Genomic DNA, 24,379 nt, shown 5'->3' on the forward strand with positions numbered 1-24,379 from the left:
GAAGGGGTATTGGATAAGTAAATAATATGCCATGTCATAATTGTACATGTGCAGAACATGTGCACATATAGAATAGTATAAATAGTTCATTTCCTCTTGTATTTTGGTTAAGTCGGTTGTATAACAAAAACAGTTAAAGAAATATATTGAGAGATTCTTCAATTTTCTTCTTCTTTAAGCTTCCGTAGTCTTCATGTTTCTTGATTTCTATGGAGTTCTTCCTTGCAATTAAGAAATTGATGGTTTGAATCGTTGAAGTTCCATTTGAAATGGGTCCCGCAACTAATCCGCATTTTTAGAAGAAAAAAAATGAGAATCCCTTCCTTTAAAGGGCATGGAGCCAAAATATATGGAACAATGAAGGATAGAGAAGAGAGGAGTATGGGATAGTGGGAGAGATGCAGAAAAAATATAGAATGAAAGACACATAAAATGAAAACTAAAACCCTAAATCAAAAACTATTTTAAGTTGTTTCACTTTCAATATTTGTTTCCATTCATTCTTCTTTAGTTTTTTTTACTTCTTTAGTTTTTTTACCTTCCCTTTCACCACCCTTTTTCATCAATTCTTTCTCCCATACACTTTTTTTTTATGTTTCAAGCACAAAAAGTATAGGGGCTTAAATAAGATTTTTCTTAGATTTTAACCTAGATGATTTTCTAAATCTAGTAAGTACATAATATTCATATCCATATATATAGACAAATTCACACACAAATAAGAATAAATGATAATATATGACTTTTCTAATTATGAAAACCTAATAATAATTATAAGTGGTAAATAACATTTTTTTATTGTTTACGGGAATCAAAATATAACCTACCTGCACAAAAAACTCAACAATTATTACAACTTAATTAATTTCCAAACATTACAATTATATCCAAAGAGTAGAGTTTTATTCTAAAAGAGATGTTTTTCAAAAATTAGAATAGAATCTTCTAAAACAGGTTATCAAACCCTACAATTATTTTTCAAATCATATGTACGTGCACACGGAGAACATTGAGTGTAGCTGTACACCGGGTGGCATACTGGCAAGGCATGCTTGTGTGGCCCCCTGAGTGACTCAGATTCGTATCCATCGTGAATAGAAATGTTTTTGGAGATTTTTTTTCAAGGATGACAGTCTTCATATATTTTATGATACCTTAAGTTTTTTATATAATATTTTTTTATTGTAGTGAATTGACGTTAAATTATGAGGTGACAAAAAATTAATAAAAAATTTCACTTTAAAAGCGTTTTCTTAGCATTTCTCTACCATGTAATGTATCGTGTTATGTTTTCAATAGACTAAAAATCTCTCGTGTGTCATTTGTTTGGCCGATAAAGGCCTTGGGAATCTTCAAAAGATGGCATTGTCAAATCTCAAAGATTGCGAAAGAGAATTAAATCATATCATGAAGTTCTACTATGTATAGTAACAATGTCTTTTCTTTCACTAATCTTCAATTTACTATTTAATTTGACTGCGAAATTTTCCATAAGATGTTTGGCGAAAGTTAAGCAGAAGACTGAGGTCTTAAGGCCACTCTTTTAAAAATCTCCGTCTAGGCGTTAGGCGACTGATTACTGTTTCGATTAATGTCTAGGTGTTTAAAAATTAAGAAAGTGGGCTTAAACCTGCTATGGCGTCTGCCTAAACCGCCTAAGCACTTCCCTAGCCCGCCAAGACTCGCCTAAACGCTCGCCTAGGTTGCAACTCACTTAAACAGAAAACAAATAGCTTTTATTTTGCATTTTATTTTTTTAATAAATTGTAAGGGACTTGTTAAATACTTAAATGAACACACATTATATGTTTGTTCCTCATGTTTTCATTATATTTCAATACTTCATAATATATATGTCATTCTGCTGTGTAGTTAATGATGAAATTATACATATTTTAAGTATAAACATACACTTATTTACACGAAATATAATAGATTTACTTTAAATCCACCTAGTCCGCTTAAACACCATCATAGGCGCCAGCCCTACCTAGCCGCCTAGGCGCTAAGCCCTAGCCCACCATCCCGACTAGCGCCTAACGTCTTTTAGAACCTTGCATAAGGCATGATTCAAGTTTTACCCCAAGTTCTGCATTTATGGAATTTATCATTGTCATAGAAGTTTATTATCTCTGTGGTACATTGACTCATGTCAACATTCTTCATATCACTTTTTTAATTTAAGGCTAACTACATTGCGTTTAGCTTGGGGTGATTTTTGAAAGGATAATGTTAGGAAAACTAAATTTTTAAATCAAATTTACAAACAAATGATTTGTTACCAATATTAAGTAAATACGTTAATCAACACTTAAGTAATAATCTAATAATTATCATTCACAATATTTGGTTTTCAAAATTTAATTTAGAAATTTAATCTCCTTAACATTACTCTTTTCGAATTGGATCATGAAGTTTCAAAATGCTAATAGTCCTTGAATTGTTTGCATAGAATAAAACTTTAATTGATCGATTGTTCAACAACTGAAGAAAAACTCACTCATGCAAATTAATAAACTATTTTATTTTCGCTTTCCAATTTGAAGAATCTTTCCTTTACAGTTTTTTCTTTTATAAAATGGCTAGAGTTACTTGGCTCCACAAAATTGTGAAAGAATTCATACACAAACACAGTTTGTAGCTGATTTACGGAACTTCATGCTTAAGATAAAAACCGTTCATATTATAAATTACTATGGAATACTATCTCTACAAAAACTTAGTAACACATGAGATCGTTTAGTTATAGAACTGTTTAAAACAAATGGTCGAAATTGGTATAAGTATTACGAACTGTCTATCTATTTGTTATACTTAATTGATTAAATGACGGAGGAGCCAAGTTAACAATTCGATAAATTTGTCTTTTTACTTTCTTATGTAATAATGTAGTTTAGTATGCAAGTTCTTTGTGTTTGAGTCTCTCTATGCTACAATATAAATGCAGGGCCATAAATTAGTCTTTAAAATACTTTGTAAGCCTTTAAGAAGTGTTAAGTGAAAATAAATTCTGGTTTTCCTGCTTGTGTGTGAAGCACAATTTCGGAGTGATTCCTAGGCACCCTTGGTGAGAGGTTGAAGGCCGGTGTGATGCAGAAATTTCCTAAATTCTCTATTGGTGTGATTCGAATACATCCTTGGTGTGACACCAAAGGCCGCAGGGAGTTTGGATCTCTTCTATATTCGTATCTATTTCTACTTCCTTGCATCACTAAATAACAGTTTTAATTTTTTTTTTTACAAAAACAATTTTTATATAGTATTTATAATATAATCGATTTTAATCATAACCACAAAATTATGTTCTTCGACAACGAACTATTTTAAAGAAAGACTCCTCCACAATTTTGTGGAACCAAGTATCTCTCTCGATTGCCAGCCTTTGAACTATTTTAAAGGTGGCTACACATGACACACGCTTTAAAGTGAGACCATCACGTCAGTCCTACTGTCCCATCATCGTCCTTGCCATACGGTTGTCCTTAACCAGATGTTAAGCAAGAATGATCTGTTGTAGTAGAGAAGATGAATGCAGAGACAGGGAGAGAGAGAAAGAGAGAATTTAGAGAGAGAGAAGTAATCTTGTTTGTATTAATCTTTTTACTCATTACTCAGTACATTTAATTGTAGTATATATATGTGTAACTAAGGTAACTTACAGACTAAGCTAACAGATATAACAAACCCTTAACTAATTGCCTAATCTTATGATACATGTCAAGAGAATATCCCTTAGATTGACTACTCCTTACATCTCCCCTCAAACTCAGGGATAGTTAAACTGAGTCTGAGATTGTCACAATGAGTCTTGAACAAAGGTGCAGACAAGCCTTAAGTGAATATGTCAGCAAACTGCTCAAGTGAAGAAACAAATTGGACCAACAACACCTGTTTTGCCACCCGTTCCCGCACAAAATGAACATCAATTTCAATATGTTTTGTGCGCTGATGTTGGACAGGATTACACGTAAGAGCAATGGCTGAAAGATTATCACAGTATAGAGAGTAGGTGGTCCAGAAACAGGAACTTGCAAAAACTGTAACAATTGTTTAATCTAATCAATCTTAGCAGCCGTTGTAGACAGTGCGCGATATTCAGCTTCAGTAGAAGAGCGAGAGACAGTATTTTGTTTCTTGAAGGACTATGAGATGGGGTTTGAGCCAAGAAAAACAACTAGCCCTGTCGTGGATCTCCTGTCATTGGGATCTCCTACCCAATCAGCATCACTGAATGCTTGTAAATCCAATCCTCCTTTGATGTAATGAAGGCCGCACCCTTTAGTAGCCTTGAGATACCTCAGAATTCGTTTAACTGCCACAAAGTGAGCTTCCATAAGACACTGCATGAACTGACAAACCTGATACACAACGAATGCATTATCAGGTCGAGTAAAAGTGAGGTATTGGAGTGCTCTTACGCGGCTTCTATATAAAGCTGGATTATTCTAAGGCTTCCCATCATCCTTCAACAACCTATTGTAAGGTAGGCAAAGAGTAGCACACGGTTTAGACAACTCCATTCCAGACTTAATAAGCAAATCAGTAACATATTTGTCCTGAGAGAGGAATAAACCATCCTTCTTATGCAAAACCTAAATACCAAGGAAGTAATGCAATGGTCCGAGGTCCTTGATATCAAACTCTTGAGTAAGAGCATGTATAACATCTAATATTGCTTGAGATGCATTCCTCGTGATGATAATGTCATCCACATATAAGAGGAGAATCACAATGGTACCATTCACAGCTTTAACAAATAAAGAGGAATCACTATAGGTGGATTGAAAACCCAAAGTCGGCAAGAAACTAGTGAATATGTCATTCCAAGCCCTTAGGGCTTGCTTGAGACCATATAGGGACTTATGTAACTTACAAACATAGTCACTATGAGTGGAATCAAGAAAACCAGGAGGTTGAGCCATATAGACTTCCTCTTGTAAAACACCATGCAGAAAAGCGTTTTTCACATCAAGTTGTCGAATACCCCAATTAAAATGAGCAGCCAAAGTAAGCACTAACCTCACAGTGGTTGGTTTAACCACGGGACTAAATGTCTCGCCATAGTCTATAGCTTCCTCTTGATTGAACCCCTTTGTAACCAAACGAGCCTTATACCTCCCTATAGAACCATCTGCATTCTTTTTAATCTTGAACACCCACTTGTAGCCTACCAAGTTTTTGTGAGGAGGAAGAGGTACAAGAGACCAGGTTCCTTGTGTATGAAGAGCACTCAACTCATCTTGCATTGCAGCCAACCATACTGGAGATTTGAGTGCTGATTTATATGTGGTAGGTTCAACTTGGGTAAGATCAGTACCCCTACTTTCATGAACAGAAGCTAGTAGAGCAATCTTTTTAGAAATACCATTCTTGGACCGAGTCTGCATAGGATGATTGTTTAATGGTGGTATGGACAAAACCACTTGAAGTTGGTCTCCCTGAAATTCAGGAACCACAGGTAGGGAATGAGAAGATTGATGTGCAGTGCCAGTAATGGGTGGAGTGTCCGTAGATAAACTGGAGCTTGAATCATGTAACGTTGCAGAACTGTGAGCATGCAAATCTGTAGAACTAACATCGGTTGATAGAGGCACAGAGGCTAGGCTTGGTGTATGAGAGACTGATGGTATAGTAGGCACAAAGTTAGACTGAGGTGTGATAAGAACATTATTAAGATTTGGGGTGAACACAGGTGTGGATGTCAAACCTATGGGCAATGGAGTAGATACTTTGGAGCATTGAGAAACCAGAGTGATGTATGGAAATTCTGTCTCATCAAATAGAACATGATGAGATATAAACACTCTTATTTTCTGAACCTCAAAACAGATATAGCCCTTATACTTTGAAGCATACCCCAAGAAAATACATTTGGAAGTTCGAGGTTGCAGTTTAGTATGATTATAAGGTCTAAGCAAAAGATAGCATGAACAACCAAATACTCTAAGATGATTAATCTCAGGAATGGAATTAAACAAGACCTCAAAAGGTGATTTATTTTCCAAAGTTGAAGAAAGCATCCTATTAATGAGATAGACCGAAGCTTGACAAGCATAAGACCAAAATGAAGGTGGTAAAGAAGCTGTTCGTAATAAGGTAATGGACATCTCAATGATGTGTTTATGTTTCCTCTCGACAAGCCTGTTTTGCTCTGGGGTATGTGGACAAGACATGTGGTGAATAATGCCTTTGTCTACCAAAAAAATTGAAAGGATTTGCCTATATATTCCCCCCCCCACCATCACTCTGAAACATTTTAATAAAAGCATTAAATTGGTTGACAACAAAGTGATAGAAAGAGACAAAAGTAGTGCCAACTTCACTTTTATTGCATATTGGGAAAATCCAACAAAACCTAGTACACTCATCTATGAAAGTAACATAGTATTTGAAGCCTTCAATAGAAATACAAGGAGTCGGGCCCCAAACATCACTATGTATTATCTCAAAAGGTTTTGCAGATTTGGATGAAGACACGGGAAATGGAAGTTTACTAAATTTGCCTTCGAGACATGGAGAACAAACAATAGGTAAAGAATCAGGGGTATGAGAGACATTAGATTTTCTAAGAATCTGAGATACAATGGTATTAGAGGGATGACCTAATCGGTGATGCCAAAGTCTTGATGTAACTTGATGTCCAAGATATGCAGCCACATAAGCCTTTTGTGTTGAAACTGGATCTGTTGGAGAAATGATCGGATATAACCCATTACGGCACTGCCCTTTGTACAAAATCTTCCATGTGGTTTTGTCCTGAATCCAAAAACAAAAAGCATCAAAAATTAATCAGCAATTATTATCCAAACATATGCGATGGACAGATAGCAAATTTTGTGTCAACTTCGGAACATAGAGAACAGATTTTAATTGAAATGACTGCAGTGGAGTTTGAAGAGTGGAAGAGCCAACATGAGAGATGGATAAACCTTCACCATTGGCTGTGTGAATAGTCTCATGAGATGGATATGATGTAGTAAGAGAAAGATTATTCAAATCGGTGGTCATATGATTTGTAGCACCCGTATCAGTAATCCAAACTTGTGGAGGTGGGGCAGAGGGCAATGGAGTTGATATTGAATTCCCAGAAGCATTGTTGACATACATTATAATCATTGGAGAGGATCCTTTCTGAAAACAGAACTCAGCACTATGATTTGGATTCCTACATATTTGACAACCATGAGATTGAGATGCATCTCTGAATCTGCAAGTAGCAGCCATGTGATTGTTCTTGCCACAAATTTGACACATTTGAGATACATTTCTGAATCGACAAGTATCAGCCAAATGATTTGTTTTCCCACAAATTTGACAAGGGATGACAGGAGGATGGCCAAACTGTGGAGCAGCACCAAGGATTCCAGAACCAGGATTACCATTATTGAAAACTTGCTTTGAGTGATTGAACCTGTTATTCGAATTAAATTTGCCCTTGTTCTTATTGGTGAAAGATTTGTAACCAGAGTTGGAGTTATGGGAAGTGTATGGCCGACCAGATTGCGCCTGAGACTGAACATTGGAAGGTCTCTGAGTAAAATTAGGTGAATGAGCCACTAATGCATTAAGCATTGGAGTAGGATGAAGAGTCTCAATCATCACTTCTTCAGCAAGCAATTGTGACCGAAGATCTTTCAAAAAAATAACAGATTCACGCCCCCTTATCACAGACCTGATTGTATTATACTCGGATGGTAGACCATTAAATGTAAGGATCACAATATCATCATCTTCAAAATAGACACCAGCAGCAGACAAATAATCTCTAGCTTCTTTGATTCGTTGAAGATACACATTAATGGAATCAGTACCTTTCTTGATAGTTTGCAACTTAGATTTCATCTTAAATATGCTTGTCCGAGTAACAGTAGAAAATTGCTCCCTGAGACGAGTCCACAAATCCTGAGCACTTGTGCTTCCAATGGCACAGGAAATGGCTGGTGGTGATAGAGTAACTGTGATAAGCTGCATCAATGCTCTATCATGCATCCTCCAAACCATATATTCATCAGATTCCTTGCAAGCACAAGACTGATCAGACTGTTGTCTAGGAGAGAGTTCGGTATCACCAGAATTTAGAGTAAGAAACCGAGATGGACATGGTGTTGAACCATCGACAAACCCCATAATTCCATGACCTTCCAGTAAAAGTTGCATTTGGAAATGCCAAGTCAAGTAATTGGTATCATCCAATTTCATGGTTACAGAGGTTGAGACCGATGAAATTAGAGAAGTAATAGGAGATTGCAATATCTGTAACTGATTGGCGGTCACCATTGTTGAATCTTCAAGAAAGTGATGTACATAGAACAAAACACAAATAGTTGGTGTGCACAACTTGCAACGAAGAAAGTATCCCAAAATTAGAGATGCAGAACCCTAAAGCAGAAAGAAAGAACCTGCGATCGAAGAACAAGAACATAGCACGAGAAGATTGAAGTAATAGCGGAAGCAAAAATTCCAAGATCGAAGAACCGTCAAGTCTATACGCTTGTACCGGTGAGAGAGTTGATGAAGCTTAAATGGCGATTGATACCATGTTAAGAAAGAATGATCTGTTGTAGTAGAGAAGATGAATGCAGAGACAGGGAGAGAGAGAAATAGAGAATTTAGAAAGAGATAAGTAATCTTGTTTGTATTAATCTTTTTACTCATTACTCAGTACATTTACATTGTAGTATATATATGTGTAACTAAGGTAGCTTATAGACTAAGCTAACAGATATAACAAACCCTTAACTAATTGCCTAATCTTATGACACATGTCAAGAGAATATCCCTTAGATTGGCTACTCCTTACACCAGAAACCATCACGTCCATTCCAGTCTTGGCTAAGCACGAGTTTGTCAATCATGCCACTCGATTCTCCATATCTCGTACAGAACCCAAACGTGAATCATACCAGCAACTCCAACTTTGTAGCAAACGAAACAAACAACTGTACTATAATGGCTGAAGTGATAAATTATATACTCAATTGTTTCAAGTTACATATTGACTTTTCGGATTTCTTGGTTCTTGAGCTCTGAACAGTGAGATTTGAAGAGGATCTCAACTCCTCCGTTGAAGCTTGATTTTGCCTATAAGGCTGATCAAATAGAATTTGGTTATTCGCTTGCTACTCCATTAAAGATGCTCTAAAACAAAACTGAAGTTTGTGCCAAACTTTTCTTCAAAATACAGCGTGCATATACAGTTCAATGTGTTTCACCTTTCTTCACAATACGATGTGAGAATTTTGACTTTCCAGCGTAACCATTTCTTTCTATTTTTCTTTTTGGTTTCCTACGGCGGGGGCAGTAACAAGGCTAGGGTGGGCTCTAGCATAGGGAGAGTTTTAATTGTTTAAGGTTAAAAATACTAATAATTTAGACTATTTTATTATTTTTAATTGTTATAGCCCACCCAGTAAGTAAATGTTTTGAAAAATATGACTATTTTTAGAAAAAGTAAGAGTTAATAAATATTAAATAAATTATTTACTTTAATCAATATCAAAATTTATTATTATTATATTTCAAATCATACACATTGACACACACGTCCCAATAAATATTTTTATTTGATTAGTTTTTAGGGAGTAGTCTATAGTGATTAGTTTAGGTTTCCTATGAGTAGTCATCCGGTTTTAAAAAGTAGATTTAATATTTTATTATTTTAGGTTTCCTAGGAGTAGTTTATTATTATTATGTTTTACTTTTGTGGTACAACAGTGATTCTTTTTCACTTTTTAGAAAACCTTCATCCTGTCTCATCTGCAGTTCACAAAAACCAAACATACAAGTGAGAAAGTTTATTGATTTTTCTCATCAATAGGTAAGTTTTTTTTATCACTTTATTCTTATGTCTTGATTATTTTATTTGTTTATAGCTTTAATTTTAAGAGTTCGTACTTTAAAAATTCAATTTCAAGTTTAATATATTTTTTCTAATAGTTTGATTATGGAGATGGAGAGTGAATTTCTAGCAGATTCAATGGTTGTGTACATTGAAAAAGCGCTTGCCGAAAAGATTGATTTAGAAGAAATAACAAAGGATTTCAATTCCATTAAGGATCGAGGGGCACAACTTGAATATGTACTTTTTCTTTTATTTGTGAAGTTGTTATGATAAGATTGATGATGTATGTTTCTTTCTACTATAAGTTGCAACTTCAAATGTTTTCGTTGTTAAATCTAGTTGAAACTTGCTTTATTCATAGTTAAATTTCATACTTTAAATTATTACTTTCAGGCTTGTTATTGTGTAACTTTATGTAAGTAACAAAACAAATTTAACCATTTAATCTCCTAGTAATAATTTTAGTTTAGCCCACCCATCAAATAATTCCTAGCTCCGCCATTGTTGGTTTCTGCAGTGCAGGATTCTTATCATTCCAAACTTTTCTCAACTCCGAAGTCCTTGGAAGATCAGGGCTTGGACTAATTTGGGCCAATCTTCTATTTTTCATTTAATTTTAGTCGCAAATGTTTTCGATTCTAATTTCAGGCCCAACTACGAAATCTTGGGCCAAATCAGATCAGCTCATATTTACACCAAGGCCTTAGCCTTCCAAAGTAGGCCCAAAAATTGAATGTGAAACTAGTAAAATAAAATTTAAACTCTTACAGTATGCGGGAAAAGTGCTATGAGAGTGATATTCTTATTGTTCAGTTTAGTGTATTGAACTTATGAGGGTAATATTTATACAACAAATGACAACAAAGAGAAAAGAGGTAACCAATCATAAAATAAAGAAAAAAGAAATAAGATGAGCCCCAAAATTATCATATAAACTTCGTCCCTAACAAACTTACACCACTGTGACAATATTGTAATACGATTCAAACTCCATGTGCTTGATTCTTATATATAGACATCACGCTCACACACTGTGAAAGAGAGTATATATTTGAACAAAATCCCGCAATGTGTTAACCATAACACTTTGGTATCGAAATCTAGGGGAGGTTAGGTATGGGATCCTGAATCCCAAATTGAAAATTTTCGAGAGAAGAATTTCGGGATTCCTGAAATATTTTCGATATATCTAGATGGATCGAGACTGGATATTGAGTTTTGGGCTTTTAGGATGTGGGCTAAAATTTGGGCTTTTGGCCTAAATTTTGTTGCCCAATTTCATATCGATTGAAATTTATGATTTTTACCTCATACCAATTGAAGTACCACTTCATTGACGTTCCAAAGTTCCAAACAACTTAATTTCATACTTCTATTTCTAATATAGTCTGCTATCAAACTACTTAAATTCAACATCCAACATGTATGCAACCAAAATAAATATGTATAAACATACATATATATATATATATATGGTTTGGTTCGGGATCCTGAACCTTTGAATATGTAATTTCGATTTCTGTACCGAAAGGTTAGAGATCTGTTTGGTATGGATCCCAAAAATTTTGGGGTATTATCGTTTTGGAAATTTTTTGGTATGGGATCGACATTTTTTTGGTTTGGTTTGAGATTTCAAGGAAATTTTTCCAACCCTATCGAATCTCACTTACAAGTGAAAAAAATACAAATAAAACATAATACTAAGTACCTGAATGATTTTATCACCTTAATAATTACAACGAGACAAGTTATTTAATACCTAAATTTTAAAATTTAAACATATTTAACGATAATTAACGAGTACAAGTTACGTCACCACTTAAAAACATAGGGCAAAAAAAAAGTTGGGCGCACGTGTACTTTAAGTTTACCACTGACACTGTTTTCAGATTAGAAGGGTGACGTTAATCGGTTACTGTCACCTGCGGTTGATGTAAGCACCTCTCTTAGACTTTTCCACAACTAGCCATCCTTCCTCCCCCTCACTCCTTTCCTAAAAAGACCGACTTCCCTTCTCTCTCTCTCTCTCTCTCTCTTCTCTTTCTCTCTCTAAAATCTCAGACACCAGAAGTGAACTGCTGCTGCTGCTGCTGCCCCCGCCGCCGCCGCCGCCGCCGCCGCCGTATACATATAAATGTATCCCACAAACTCATCCTCCTCGCCTCAAAAGCCCATGGCCCCGAGACCAAGCACAACGGGCCTGACCCGCTACGGCTCCGCCCCGGGATCCCTCCTAAACTCAGCCGTGGACTCCGTCATGGGAGCCGCCGCCGACCGCGAATTCTCATCCCTCCGACCGCAGCACCTACGAGGCCACTACTTCTCCGGAGACGGTGGCGGCGACTCTCCCTCCCTCACTGGCTCCGAGTCCAGCTTCAAAGTCAACTCATCCAACGGCAGCCACAGGGACACCAGCACCACCAAGCCATTGCTCCAATCGCACGGTCTGAACGAGATTGGATCTTCCAACTCTTCTTCTTGTTCTTCGACGTCGTCGGCGGCTCTGGTTCGCCAGCGAAGCTCTCCAGCTGGCTTCTTCAGCCATCTCACCGCCCCTGAGAATAATGGTACGCCCTTTCCACTTTTTCTTTCCTTTGTACAATGACGGTACTATCCTTGGTGATTGAGATGGGCGTGTTCGTGTGCGTAGGGTACTTTTGAGATTTCAACTGGTTCTGGGACCTGGGAAGTGACGTTGACTATTTAACTAATAGACTGAAATGCCCGCGGAGTTCGTTTAAATTACGATAATAATATTGCTTAATCCTTATCCAATATATTACTTATTAATCAACCAACGGGAAAGGAGGGGATTTTCGGTATTTTATTGACCCGCACCAAGACCAATCGACCAATCACGTGTAAGCATGGGTTGGTTACGTGTCTTTTTTATTATTTTAGGATGATAATTCGTCAACTTGCTATTGTTTTTCTTGTTTTCTTTGGTTGTTTGTTATCATTGCATGTGTTGTTTTTGTTTGTTATCATTTTAATTTGCGTAAGTTATGTTCGTGACACTTTAAAAAAATCATCGTGCACTCTAAACTTTATATATTTAGAAACGCTCTGCATTTGCTTTGGCTCTTCTCCAATCAATCATGTTTACAGCTGGATCTCGTTAAAAGGACAATGCATATTTTACAATGGCGAATAACCTATCGTAATGTAAGTTATTTAATTAATGTTTTTTAATTTGTTTTAATTAGAAGTTCATTTTTTAGGGTTAGCTGGGCCATCTCCAATGGAGTGCCAAAAAGATTCAGGGCCAATTTTTGGGGGTGGACTGTCTGCCCTCTCATTTCCTCATTTCCTCATTTCCATACTATTCTCATCCTCTCCTGTTGTTTGTGGTCACGATTAAACCACGTTAACATTTTATATTCCTATTACTTTTTGTTTTATTATTTTTATAAAAAAATCAATATAAAATATTGACGTGACTTAACCATGATCATAGAAAATAAGAAGAGTATGGAAATGAGAGGATAGACAATCCACGTGCTTGCTACATTTGGCCCCTTTGGTAGGAATGAGCGACCCCTGTTCATGGCCCCCATGAAGTCGAAAAGGGGTCCAGGACAACACATAGCAACAATCATGTGTTGCGGGTTGCATTTTTATGAAGCACCCGCTTCTTTGTCAGCAAGATGACGTGGTTGTTTAAATCCAAAGGCACAGATCAATTTTTTTTTTTATTTTAGAGACGTAAAAAACAGATTTTTAAACCAAAAAATATTCGTAATATTTGTCTTTAAAGATAGATATTTCCGATACACACCTTCTTTTAAAACAGTGTGTTCCAAAAATTATATATAAATATGTATAAATAGTAGTTTAATTACTTTAAACAACATATAGTAGTTGATGTGTAATGTTGTACCATAATATTTTTCCGATATACTAAAAAGTAAAAGAAATATTGAGAGAAATAAAATATAGCCTCCGCACCATTGGAGATGGAAAGTTATAGCTTTGCACTATTTCTTAAAAAATTATATTTTTAGTGTGCTATTTAGAATTGGTGGCTAAATATAGCTAAACGATTGGAGATGGCCTTAGATCTCATCTCACCCCTAGCAAGTTGTAACTCTTTGCCTACAGTTTTTAACTCCATTGACATTTTGTTTGGTGGGTTAGGCCAAAATTTAAAGTGTTAAGCAACCTAGGGTTAAAGTTTAGCTAAAAACCATTTTTGCCTACAGTTTTTAACTCCATTGACATTTTGTTTGGTGGGTTAGGCCAAAATTTAAAGTGTTAAGCAACCTAAGGTTAAAGTTTAGCTAAAAACCATCTATTAATTACAGCAATTGCCACTCAAACAAATACAAGGTTTTAGTGACTAATCTAGTACAACATGAGGAAAGTTACTAAAAAAAGACAAGCGTGATCATACTGAAACGCTAATGTCTTAAATTGGCAACGGTGTAAATGAGATTACTACTCTAAGCTAGAGTGCTAGACTAATGGGAGGGGGGTTTGAACTCGTAATGCGATGAGTTGAAAAGGAAAACCCTAATATATATCCACTAGGACAACCCATCCTGTCTTATAATCGCATTTTCTAAGCGGAACATAGGGGCGTGATGACATTATGCAGAATTAGCATGGTTCTTTACTCATTAATCTTTGTTGCATGATTCTAGTAGGCTAGTTTCCACACTACACCTAGTCACATTCATGGATTTATATTGTTGAGTCATTTGAATTTTGTTACCGTGGATGGCCGTATGTCAACTAATGGCACGAGGATTATCACGTCTTTTGTGTGAATTCGTGTGGCATTAGTCGACAAAGTGCCAATATCAGTGAAAAATGATATGCCTCGTATATATCCTTTGAAGTCTCAATTACGTTGTGATCATCCCAGTCTAGAATCGAACTTCCTAAGCATATTAGTTCAACGCAAGTCGTGGTCGTATTCTTCATGGTCATGGATCATGACCTAGATGATGATTATCATCAAAGGTTTACAAATCATCTTTCATTGCGACATGAACAGGAGGATTCTCAGTTACAAGAGGAACTGGAAGCTATAGATCACAAGGGGGCAATAATGGTGGTCACGGAGTAACAAGATTAAAGTCGCAGTTGAGCTTCACTGGGCAAGATTCTCTTTCTCAAATCTCTGAAGTAAGTGAAATTGCTGGTGAAGGTGTTAGCTCTGACAACGGCCACCATAGTGCCATGCATTCTTATCCCGCCACTAGCTTTGGGATGGAATCCTGGGATAATACCAATTCGATTGTCTTTTCAGCTCCACCAAGTAAACGAGCTAAAAACATGGATGGGGACATATTTAACTGCCTCAATGCTTTAGAATCTCAGGTACCTTAAAATTCAAAATCCATTTCACGTGCATGGTTCTTAGAGTCGCAATTTTTCTGTTTAATACTTGTTTCGTTGTCCATTTCAGTTTAGCCTTCCCCAGACATCTTTAGAAATGGCAACAGTAGAGAAGCTACTGCACATCCCTGAAGATTCTGTTCCTTGCAAAATCCGTGCTAAGCGTGGCTGTGCAACTCATCCCAGAAGCATTGCAGAGAGGGTTAGCAACTCATCCCTAAAGATTATGTTCGGGTATGTTGTTTATGTTTATTTAAATATGTCCTCCTGACTTGTAAATTTCGTTTATACAGGAGAGAAGAACTAGAATAAGTGGGAAGTTAAAGAAACTACAAGACCTTGTTCCTAACATGGATAAGGTAGTAATCGATGGCTTTTTTAAACCTGTATTACTGAATTTTACTGAAAATATCTGCATTTTGACTTGAACCAGAAGCGTTTTTAGTTAGTGTATCTTTTCCTTAAAGAACTTGTATAGATGCATAATGGGGGGAAAACCTACGTAAAACTGTACACAAAGTCTCTTTAAGATGGTATTTATAACATCCTATCCCTTGATTACTTAAAAAACTATTTACTTTTCGACCTCCTATCCTTGAAAACTCGCCGTCAGGTGACTACCTAAACAAAAGATTAGGTACAAACTCAATGAAACATAACATTCAAACAGGACAAATAAAACATAATCCCAAATAGGCTTGGAAAGCCTTTTAAATGCTCCTCATCAAACTTAGAAGTAGAAAAAACTGTAAACTAGTTTTCTTTATCTGCTCGTTTCAGATACATAGTTTTGTAAATGTTTATTTAACGTGAATATGAAGGCATCCTATGACGTTTAATCCTAAGATAGCTCCCAACGGAATTGCCATGTGTGCCAACCATTTTGCTTTAACATTTGATGCACGAGTAACTCTATTATTCAACCTTTTCGTTTAGGAGACCCGTGTATTCTCCAGCCTTCATGTTCATACGCACATTGCTGTACTGAGCATTGACTACAAACTTTTATGATGCGCGATTACAAAACCTATGAACAAGCTATAAACATTTCTCCCAATTTCATTTCAGCAAACAAGCTATGCGGACATGTTGGATTTGGCTGTGCAACATATCAAAGGCCTTCAAAATCAAATCCAGGTTTGTGAAGTGTGAATCCGTAACTTCAATACTTAATACTTATTGCATGTGCAAACTTTTTACATACACGACATGAATGTGCTTTTGGTTTTTCAAATGGTTATTGGTCAATCTCAACAATACGCTCACTCCAGAACTGTCGCATGCACTGCAATTGTTCTTTACCTTTTGTTTTACGATTGTGATTTACATACATTGAATAACGATGTTATTGAGTCCGGAATTTCAAAAGAATGTTTCAGATTATACTTTCAGCTCTTAGTTCAGAAATCGTAAAACTATGGAAAATTTTAACACCCTCTTTCTTATTTATTTTCCCTTTAAATTGTACCGAAAACTGTTTTATTAAGCTCTGCCGAATGAGGGTAATTAGTTGCTAGATTGCACCTTCCTGGATAGATTTTGTCTAAAATTGAGCAAAAAAGATGAATGACCATTTATTGTTTAACTTTCACGGCTGAATGTATACGATTATAACAATTTACTGCTTCTTCCTCAAATTTCATCTTACAAGATTTGTTTTCATTTTCCGCTATTCACAGGATCTTCATAATGATCTCGATAATTGCACTTGCGGCTGCAAACCAACTGCGAAATGATCCCGAATGATGATGAAGCAAGCAAGCGACCGCAGAGGTCCAAACTCTAAGGGTGTCCAAAGAAGGTAGGACCAACCGAAGATAGACTAACTTTGTTGTATTACTTGCAGGTTAGACTTCATATTTATGAGCAGAGAACTTGATCGTTCAAACGTTTGGGACGGAAACTGTCCTTTCATGTTTTGCAGTGGTTCAAATCTCCACGTGTTTTTCGAAATATTTTGTATATACGATGAATCTGCATTGTTTCCTAACTCATCAAGAAATCGTCTTTGTTTCTTTCGTTGAATGAATATTGTTTATTTTGCAGTTCATTTATCAGTTTCTTGGTTTTCATTTTCTGTAAAGTTTTGATTTTATCGGCGGGGTGCCGAAAACCAATTCCAATTGCGGATTTGTTGCTGCAACCGCTCAGATAGAGTAAGGCTTGTTTGGAAGTAGTTTTAAAATGACTAAAAGTGCTTTTAGAAAGAAAAAAATGTTATTTAGTTCCAAAGCACTTAAAGTACTTCTTGCAAAAAGCACTTCAAGTGGTTTTTAACGCCTCGCTTGCCTTTTCACTAATGAGAGACTGGAAATTCAAGCACACAGAAAGATTTGATAAGTTAATGTCCCTGCTTGACAAGAGAAAAATGCTCTTTCCAAATTTAAACATAAAAGCCGGTCCTCTGGAAACATTCAAACCATATCTAATACTCGAAACAAAAATGGCACAGGCAAAAGAAAGAGTAATCCGGCATCTTCTAAACAAAACCCAGAAACCAATTTCCCCGTTGCATCACGGTTTCTTGCATCCCCTTAACGGTTGGCCTTTGCAACTCTTTCGATCTCATCCTTCTTCTTGATTGCATAACTGCGCAGAAAAACAGCACCAATTGTCAGAATAGAAACGATAAAATCACGGGAAAGAAATGGAAACAGACTACATAACATAGAGGGAAAGAAACGAGTACCTGTTAGAGGAACCTTTGGCAGCGTTGATAAGTTCATCAGCCAAACATTCCGCAATAGTTTTGACGTTTCTGAAAGCAGACTCACGAGCACCAGTTGTGAGGAGATAGATAGCCTGATTCACACGTCTCAAAGGTGAGATATCCACAGCTTGACGCCTAACAACTCCAGCAGATCCAATACGGGTTGCATCTTCACGTGGACCACTGATCAGAAACAACAAGACATACAAATAAGACATACAATAGAAGAAAACGAAAATTGCTTGATCAATTTAAGGAATTAACCGGGAAAACGATATTTAAACATATTCATGTCTACGTACCTGTTAACAACAGCATCAACAATAACTTGGACTGGGTTCAGATCAGTCAGCAAATGGATAATTTCCATTGCATGCCTAATAATCCTGACAGCCATGAGTTTCTTTCCATTGTTTCTTCCGTGCATCATGAGTGAGTTTGTAAGCCTCTCCACGATAGGGCACTGAGCTTTCCTGAATCGCTTCACTGAGTATCTCCCAGCAGTGTGAGGTACGTAAGTTGCATGCCTGGCAGGTACCACTCCAACATAGTCCGCCAGTGAAATGTCACTGACCTATATATTGCAAATTATACATTACATTTCAAGTATACACAGGACGTAGATGTTAACAAATTAGTCCACACATTTGAAAACATGAAATAATAATGTTATCAAGTTTTTCGCACCAAAAGACAGCATATCTAAATAAACTAAAGTCAATTTGAGACAGAACTGCATTCAATAGCAAGGAAATGATGTAACAGATGTATGAAATTAACAAAAATATGAAGAAAACAGTTATTTTATCTACATAATTTCGATAAACACATTAGAAAAAAGTTCTATAAACAGCCTTCTTACTTACAAATATTAAAAGGCAAATCCCAATACACATATTGACGTTGATTCGCAATACATTACGCTATATACAACTAACCAACAAAGAAATGCACGTCTGTCACCACTAATTAAGAATCAGTTTACCCTAAAACCTATCGCAGCGCTAAGCATACACGTTGAAGCATACAGTCTAGACAAACTATTTTACCGCACTCAAAACAGCAGAATTAAATAAATTAAAGATTAAAATCCATAAACCTGAACATCATCGAAGCTCCAGCGGTTGAACAGCTTCACGTCATAGTGAGGCTGCGTTGGTTCGACCACAGCAGGAGCAGCTACGGCAGCGGCAGCCATGATTCTGCATAAACACAATAGAAAAGCTACAAAATTTAGAGCATTACAGGGTTTAGTTCTGCAAGAACCAACACAAATATGTTACTAATTCCTAATAACTGCCACTAAAAATCAAGCTACAAAAATATAAAAAAAATTCTGGTGATCAAAATTGGACATTATTTCACAATGCTCAAATGTTGTAATATTAAAATAAATTAAAATTAAGGACTGAGACCTAACACCATATATTCCTACAAATCAAGTTATAAAATTGAGGAAAATATTAAATAAAATAGCAAAAAAAAATGAAATGAAAGGAGAAAAGGATACAAATTCTTAAATTTCTTAATTCGATTGACATACCCAACGAAAAAATCGAGCTTAATTCTTAATAAATAAATAAAAAACAACAACAACAAAACAAAGAATTAAGAAGAAAACTATAAAATGTGTTTTCGACAGTACGCAACAGGTAAAATGCTGAGATGCGAAAGATAGGAAATCAACGGCGGGAAGCGGCGGAGAGCGGTGAACACTGACCCGAAGGATGGAGTTTCAGACGAGAGCGGGAGAGCTTGAACCGGAGACGAGGGAACGGCAGACAGGGAGCTTTTGGAGAAGGCGAGGAAGAGCTTCTTTAATCAGCTAGGGTTTGGGTTTTAGGTTGGGCTTGGGCCTGTTTGGTGTGGATTCAAAATTTTGAGTGAGGAGGCATCTGATGTAGACAACCACGTTATTTGAAAAATTTGCATAATCCAAGAGAACGAAGAAGAAAGATTTTTCGTATACCACAATCATCATTTAATTAAATAATTTTTCTTAATTATTAATTTATTAAATAATAAACTAAATTGAAAATTTTGATTAATTCAAATGATATGACTGTCTGCATTAAATATCACCTAAAATAATATAAAAATACAATATAAAAACATAGTATGAATAATATTACTTTTGGTAAGCTCATCCAGTAGAGGCCTGACCAACTCAAAAAAGGACAAGGATTGTCTGCCCTTCACTTTCGGTGCCCTCCCAGTGCTCTCATGTTTATGTGGTCACGGTTAAGTCACGTCAACATTTTATATTATTATTTATTTTTATCTTATTATATCTATAAAAATAATAATATAAAATGTTAATATAACTTAATCGTAACCACACAAAACAGAAGGGCATCGAAAATGAATGGCATACAATCATTGTCCCTCCAAAAATACCCATTTCTTAAACAGAATTTATTTTTTTAAAATATTTAATTGAAGATGTCAAGTCTATTCGTAAAACCGCAATAAAAGAATGAATTAGAAATATAATAAATAAAAAATAAAACAAGAAAAAAAAGATGCCCAAAAACCTACGACGAAGGCACTACTTGCGCAGTATGTCCGTCTGCCTCCTGCCAGCGCAATTACAACACCATCACTCCTCTCTCTCTCTTTCTCCTCCCCCTTTCTCTCTCTCCTCCAAAATCCGACAGACCGCCATTTTTCTGTAAAAACTCGCTTCCTCCCTCCCACTCCTTCCATTCTCAAACTGCGTGCTCAAATTTCTGTGCTGGATTAACAGAAAGAAGAAGAAGCAAGCAAGAACCAGGGAGAAGGGGCGAGCGAGATGTCGTCTTCAGACGAGGAGGGGTCAGGGGAGGAGTACCTCTTCAAGATCGTCATAATCGGCGACTCGGCGGTGGGGAAATCCAACTTGCTCTCCCGCTACGCGCGGAACGAGTTCAATGCCCACTCCAAGGCGACGATAGGCGTGGAGTTTCAGACCCAGAGCATGGAAATCGACGGCAAAGAGGTCAAAGCTCAGATTTGGGACACCGCCGGACAGGAACGCTTCAGGGCCGTCACCTCTGCTTACTACCGTGGCGCCGTCGGAGCTCTCATTGTCTATGATATCACCCGCAAGACCACTTTCGAGAGTGTTGGCCGCTGGCTCGATGAGCTCAAGAGTAAGCTACTTACACTGTCTATTCAGACAAAGTTTTCTTCTTTTCTGCTTTTGCTTTTGGTTATGGTGTTTTCATCTTGAAGCGAAATTGCTAAAGTAATTGCGATAATTGTGGTTGTTGGATTTGTGGGTTGTATTTGTTTTTGGTGAATGTGAGTTTTGGTTGGATTTTGCTGGATGTGATGGATATGGATTTAGATCTTATATTATGATTAAGAGTTCTCTGTTTGAAAACTTCATTCAGAAGAAAGCTAATTATTTTTTTCAAAATCTTTTGTTTTTTGGGGGTGGATGTGTAAATTGTTATAAAATTGAAAGAAAATTCTGCTTATATTGAGTTATTGACTAATATATGTAAACTTTTGAATACGTTCCGGTAGCCAATGATTTATATAAGTCTATTGTGTCAAATCGAGGAATGAGGATCCTTGCCGGAACCTCTTTGTGAGGATCCCAGGATCCTCAAATCACATCCGTTCATCGTACATCATGCAGTCAGAAATCATCATAAATTTTTTTATTTAAAATTGAATATAAACAGTACCTGATAAAAATTGACTGCACGATATATGATAAACGGATGTGATTGGAGGATCCCTGGGATCGTCACAAAGAGGATCCAAGGAGGATCCTCATTGCAAATCTAGGCCTGAGGTGCGTCTATTGGGTAGTTGAGAAGATTCAGATAACTTGATGGTTTGGTTGTTTTGCGTGAAACACTTTGTGGTCGAATGTATGTAATATGGCGTGTTAGCTTCTATACAGAGTATTAGGGGTAATAAAGGAATCTTCAAGTTTCTAGACAGCTAAAAAATTATATATATTCAAGAAGTATTGGTTGAAGTTATGATCTAAGATGCATGAATCGCCGCTATAATCTACTGAGGAGGTGTTTGACAGATAATGATTGATTGTTTTTAGTGTCTGAGATATGAGGGCCCAAGTGATACATGTTTGTTTGTTTGCTGAATCTAAGAGCTTTGGCCATCCGAATCTATTTGCGAAAGAGCAATCAATCAGTGTAAGGGGGTCCTTACAACTCCTCATTGGAATTTTTATGTGGGGGGACATGCTTTCCTAGCCGACCATCTAGTTAACCAAGTGTTCTTGGTATTTAGTACCGCATGAAGTTTATGCCTTGTTAGTTTATCTTGTTATATGTTTGAAATTAGGCTAGCAACACTTGTAGTCTCCACACTATTCTCGAAAAATTCATTCTTTAGGAGGTCCATATCCGTACCTTAATTTTTCTCTGAAAAATTCAAAATGTACAATTAGTGTTTATTTACCAAAATTTTTACCTTTTCTAATAGTGAAATACAATGTCAATAGTTAGTCACTACTATTTTATTGTGTTTGTGGATTGCATGTCAACTGTGGTTGTAATTATTTTGTTCTTGTAAGAAAAAATACAACACAATGAAATTTTTTTAATTACTTCTAATAGTGAATGCATTAGATGTTTAGCTTACACAATCCCAATCCTTTATTTTTTTTATCATTTTTCCGTATGAATATTGATAGATTCTATTCATGGCTTCTTGTGTTAGCAACTCCTCTTATGGGTTTTTTCTTGGTATTACATCTTCATGATGGTAATGATCATGCTATTTATTTTGTTGCATTTATAAAAGTTCCTTTTTGCCATGATCACCAAGTTTGTTTAAGTTAGCCTTCATCACAAGTTGTGAGTAGGCCTTTTTCTTTTTCTCCTCTGTATATTAACCTTGAGACTACAAAGTTGATAACGTTGCACATTGTGTCCAAAAAACTTTGCCTAAGTAAAATTGCATTCAGCTCAAAATACTCCCCGAATCACGTTTCATTACACTAAAAGGAATGTCTCTTAAAAAATTTAGACAACAACTTCTAGAGAAAACTAAATGCCTAAAAATTTAATTCTATCCTAAATGGACCAACCAAACAAATCACATAGGAGCAAAAGCGCTTAAAAACTTGACCATCAAGATTTTCTATCGTAGAAGGAGAACGCATTGGCATGTCTCTGAAGCATGGACAAATCCATATCCTTTATGGGACTATCTTGGATTGAATTTTCTTCCAAGAATTAAATTCCAAGAAGCTCGAGAAGTTGAAAAACGAAGTTATGGAAGAGTCTTGCTTAATAAGTTTGCAATCATCAGTTCTATATAGTGAAAGTAGTCTATTCTTTTCATGAAAATACCTGCTTTTGTGTAATATATTTATTTGTATCTCTCTATATCATATTAGCTTCGAATGAACTTCTAAACTGAGTTTTCTTGTTAGCTCTCTCTTTCATGGCCCTTTTCATGACTAAGCTAGCTTGGGATTGCAATGGATTCTGTATATTATTATTTCATTTGTCTTACCGAATGTATGTACAGAATGTATCCTTGTTATATTATTTGAATTTAAGACACAACAACTCTTCTCTTATCTCTGATTACTTTTGGTCGTTGTAACCTCCATTTCTTGCTTTACTACTAAGTTCTTATTTTTGAGCTTGATTAATCATTGGTGCAGCTCATTCCGATACAACTCTGGCAATGATGCTAGTGGGGAACAAATGTGATTTAGAGGATATCAGGGCTGTGAGTGTTGAGGATGGTAGAAGCCTTGCTGAAGCAGAGGGGTTATTCTTCATGGAGACATCTGCCCTGGACTCAACAAATGTTATAAAGGCTTTTGAGCTTGTGATTCAAGAAATATATAACAATGTCAGCCGGAAGGTCTTGAACTCTGATACGTACAAAGCAGAGTTATCTGTGAACAGGGTCAGCCTCGTTAATAATGGAGCAGACGGATCAAAGAAAACCCAGGGCTATTTTTCTTGCTGTTCCGGTTGATATGGTTTATATCTCCAAAAAGAACACAAAAATGCATAGGACGAGCACTCGAGGGCATTTCCAAGGTTGGTTATTGAATTTGGTTCGTTAATTGGTTTGTTTGGTATTTGGTACCTACTTAAAGGTTTCCGAACAAGTCGATATCATACAAGTAAATTCTTATCTTTTTAATTCATGTAAACAAGTTGAATTTGTACTCCGGATGGAAGCCATGTAACTTCTATAAAATGAAGACCGGCACCCGTTTTCTTTGGTGTGATGTAATTTGTTCTGGTAAGTATATTATGTTCAGCAACTCGATGAATTTTATGTGATTTTACAGTGCAGTGGAGAAAAACATGGAACGATGTTATTTTGAATCGCGACGTGTGCATTTATCAAAGAAAAAAATTGAGCAGACATTCTTTTGTGAGTTTGTCTCTAGGACCTGAATATTTGGTATAGAAGTTTTGTATGTGAATGTGTAGTCATTTGAAGAAATGGAAACTCAAAACTTCTTTCCTTTGTTTTGGTTACATTGGAGGATT

General features: G+C 36.2%; 3 protein-coding genes across 4 annotated transcripts; 2 read left to right on the forward strand and 1 right to left on the reverse strand.

Annotated features, from left to right (window-relative positions):
- The first annotated feature begins 11,761 nt into the window (after nucleotides 1–11,761).
- LOC103443594 (transcription factor bHLH128) lies at nucleotides 11,762–17,234 on the forward strand. Its single transcript, XM_008382468.4, has 6 exons — nucleotides 11,762–12,408; nucleotides 14,841–15,166; nucleotides 15,255–15,386; nucleotides 15,478–15,543; nucleotides 16,253–16,321; nucleotides 16,864–17,234. The coding sequence occupies exons 1-6, from the start codon at nucleotides 11,976–11,978 to the stop codon at nucleotides 16,918–16,920; spliced, it is 1,083 nt and encodes a 360-aa protein (XP_008380690.1). The 5' UTR covers nucleotides 11,762–11,975; the 3' UTR covers nucleotides 16,921–17,234.
- Nucleotides 17,235–17,498: 264 nt separating this feature from the next.
- On the reverse strand, nucleotides 17,499–19,755 carry LOC103443595 (small ribosomal subunit protein uS7-like). 2 transcript variants are annotated; one of them, XM_008382469.4, is made up of 5 exons: nucleotides 19,615–19,755; nucleotides 18,994–19,096; nucleotides 18,197–18,468; nucleotides 17,874–18,077; nucleotides 17,499–17,773 (listed from the first exon to the last, which is right to left on the reverse strand). In XM_008382469.4, exons 2-5 carry the CDS (start codon nucleotides 19,090–19,092, stop codon nucleotides 17,719–17,721), a joined length of 630 nt encoding a protein of 209 aa, XP_008380691.1. In that variant the 5' UTR covers nucleotides 19,093–19,096; nucleotides 19,615–19,755; the 3' UTR covers nucleotides 17,499–17,718. The 2 variants fall into 2 exon arrangements, with proteins under 2 accessions (XP_008380691.1, XP_017190075.1); XM_017334586.3 differs by having other exon boundaries at nucleotides 19,545–19,735.
- A 626-nt stretch (nucleotides 19,756–20,381) lies between these two features.
- LOC103443592 (ras-related protein RABA5e) lies at nucleotides 20,382–24,211 on the forward strand. The gene is made up of 2 exons (XM_008382467.3): nucleotides 20,382–21,025; nucleotides 23,530–24,211. The coding sequence occupies exons 1-2, from the start codon at nucleotides 20,686–20,688 to the stop codon at nucleotides 23,850–23,852; spliced, it is 663 nt and encodes a 220-aa protein (XP_008380689.1). The 5' UTR covers nucleotides 20,382–20,685; the 3' UTR covers nucleotides 23,853–24,211.
- Nucleotides 24,212–24,379: the final 168 nt, after the last annotated feature.

This window comes from Malus domestica, chromosome 04 (assembly GCF_042453785.1).
Source record: "Malus domestica chromosome 04, GDT2T_hap1".
Classification (NCBI taxonomy): Eukaryota; Viridiplantae; Streptophyta; class Magnoliopsida; order Rosales; family Rosaceae; genus Malus; species Malus domestica.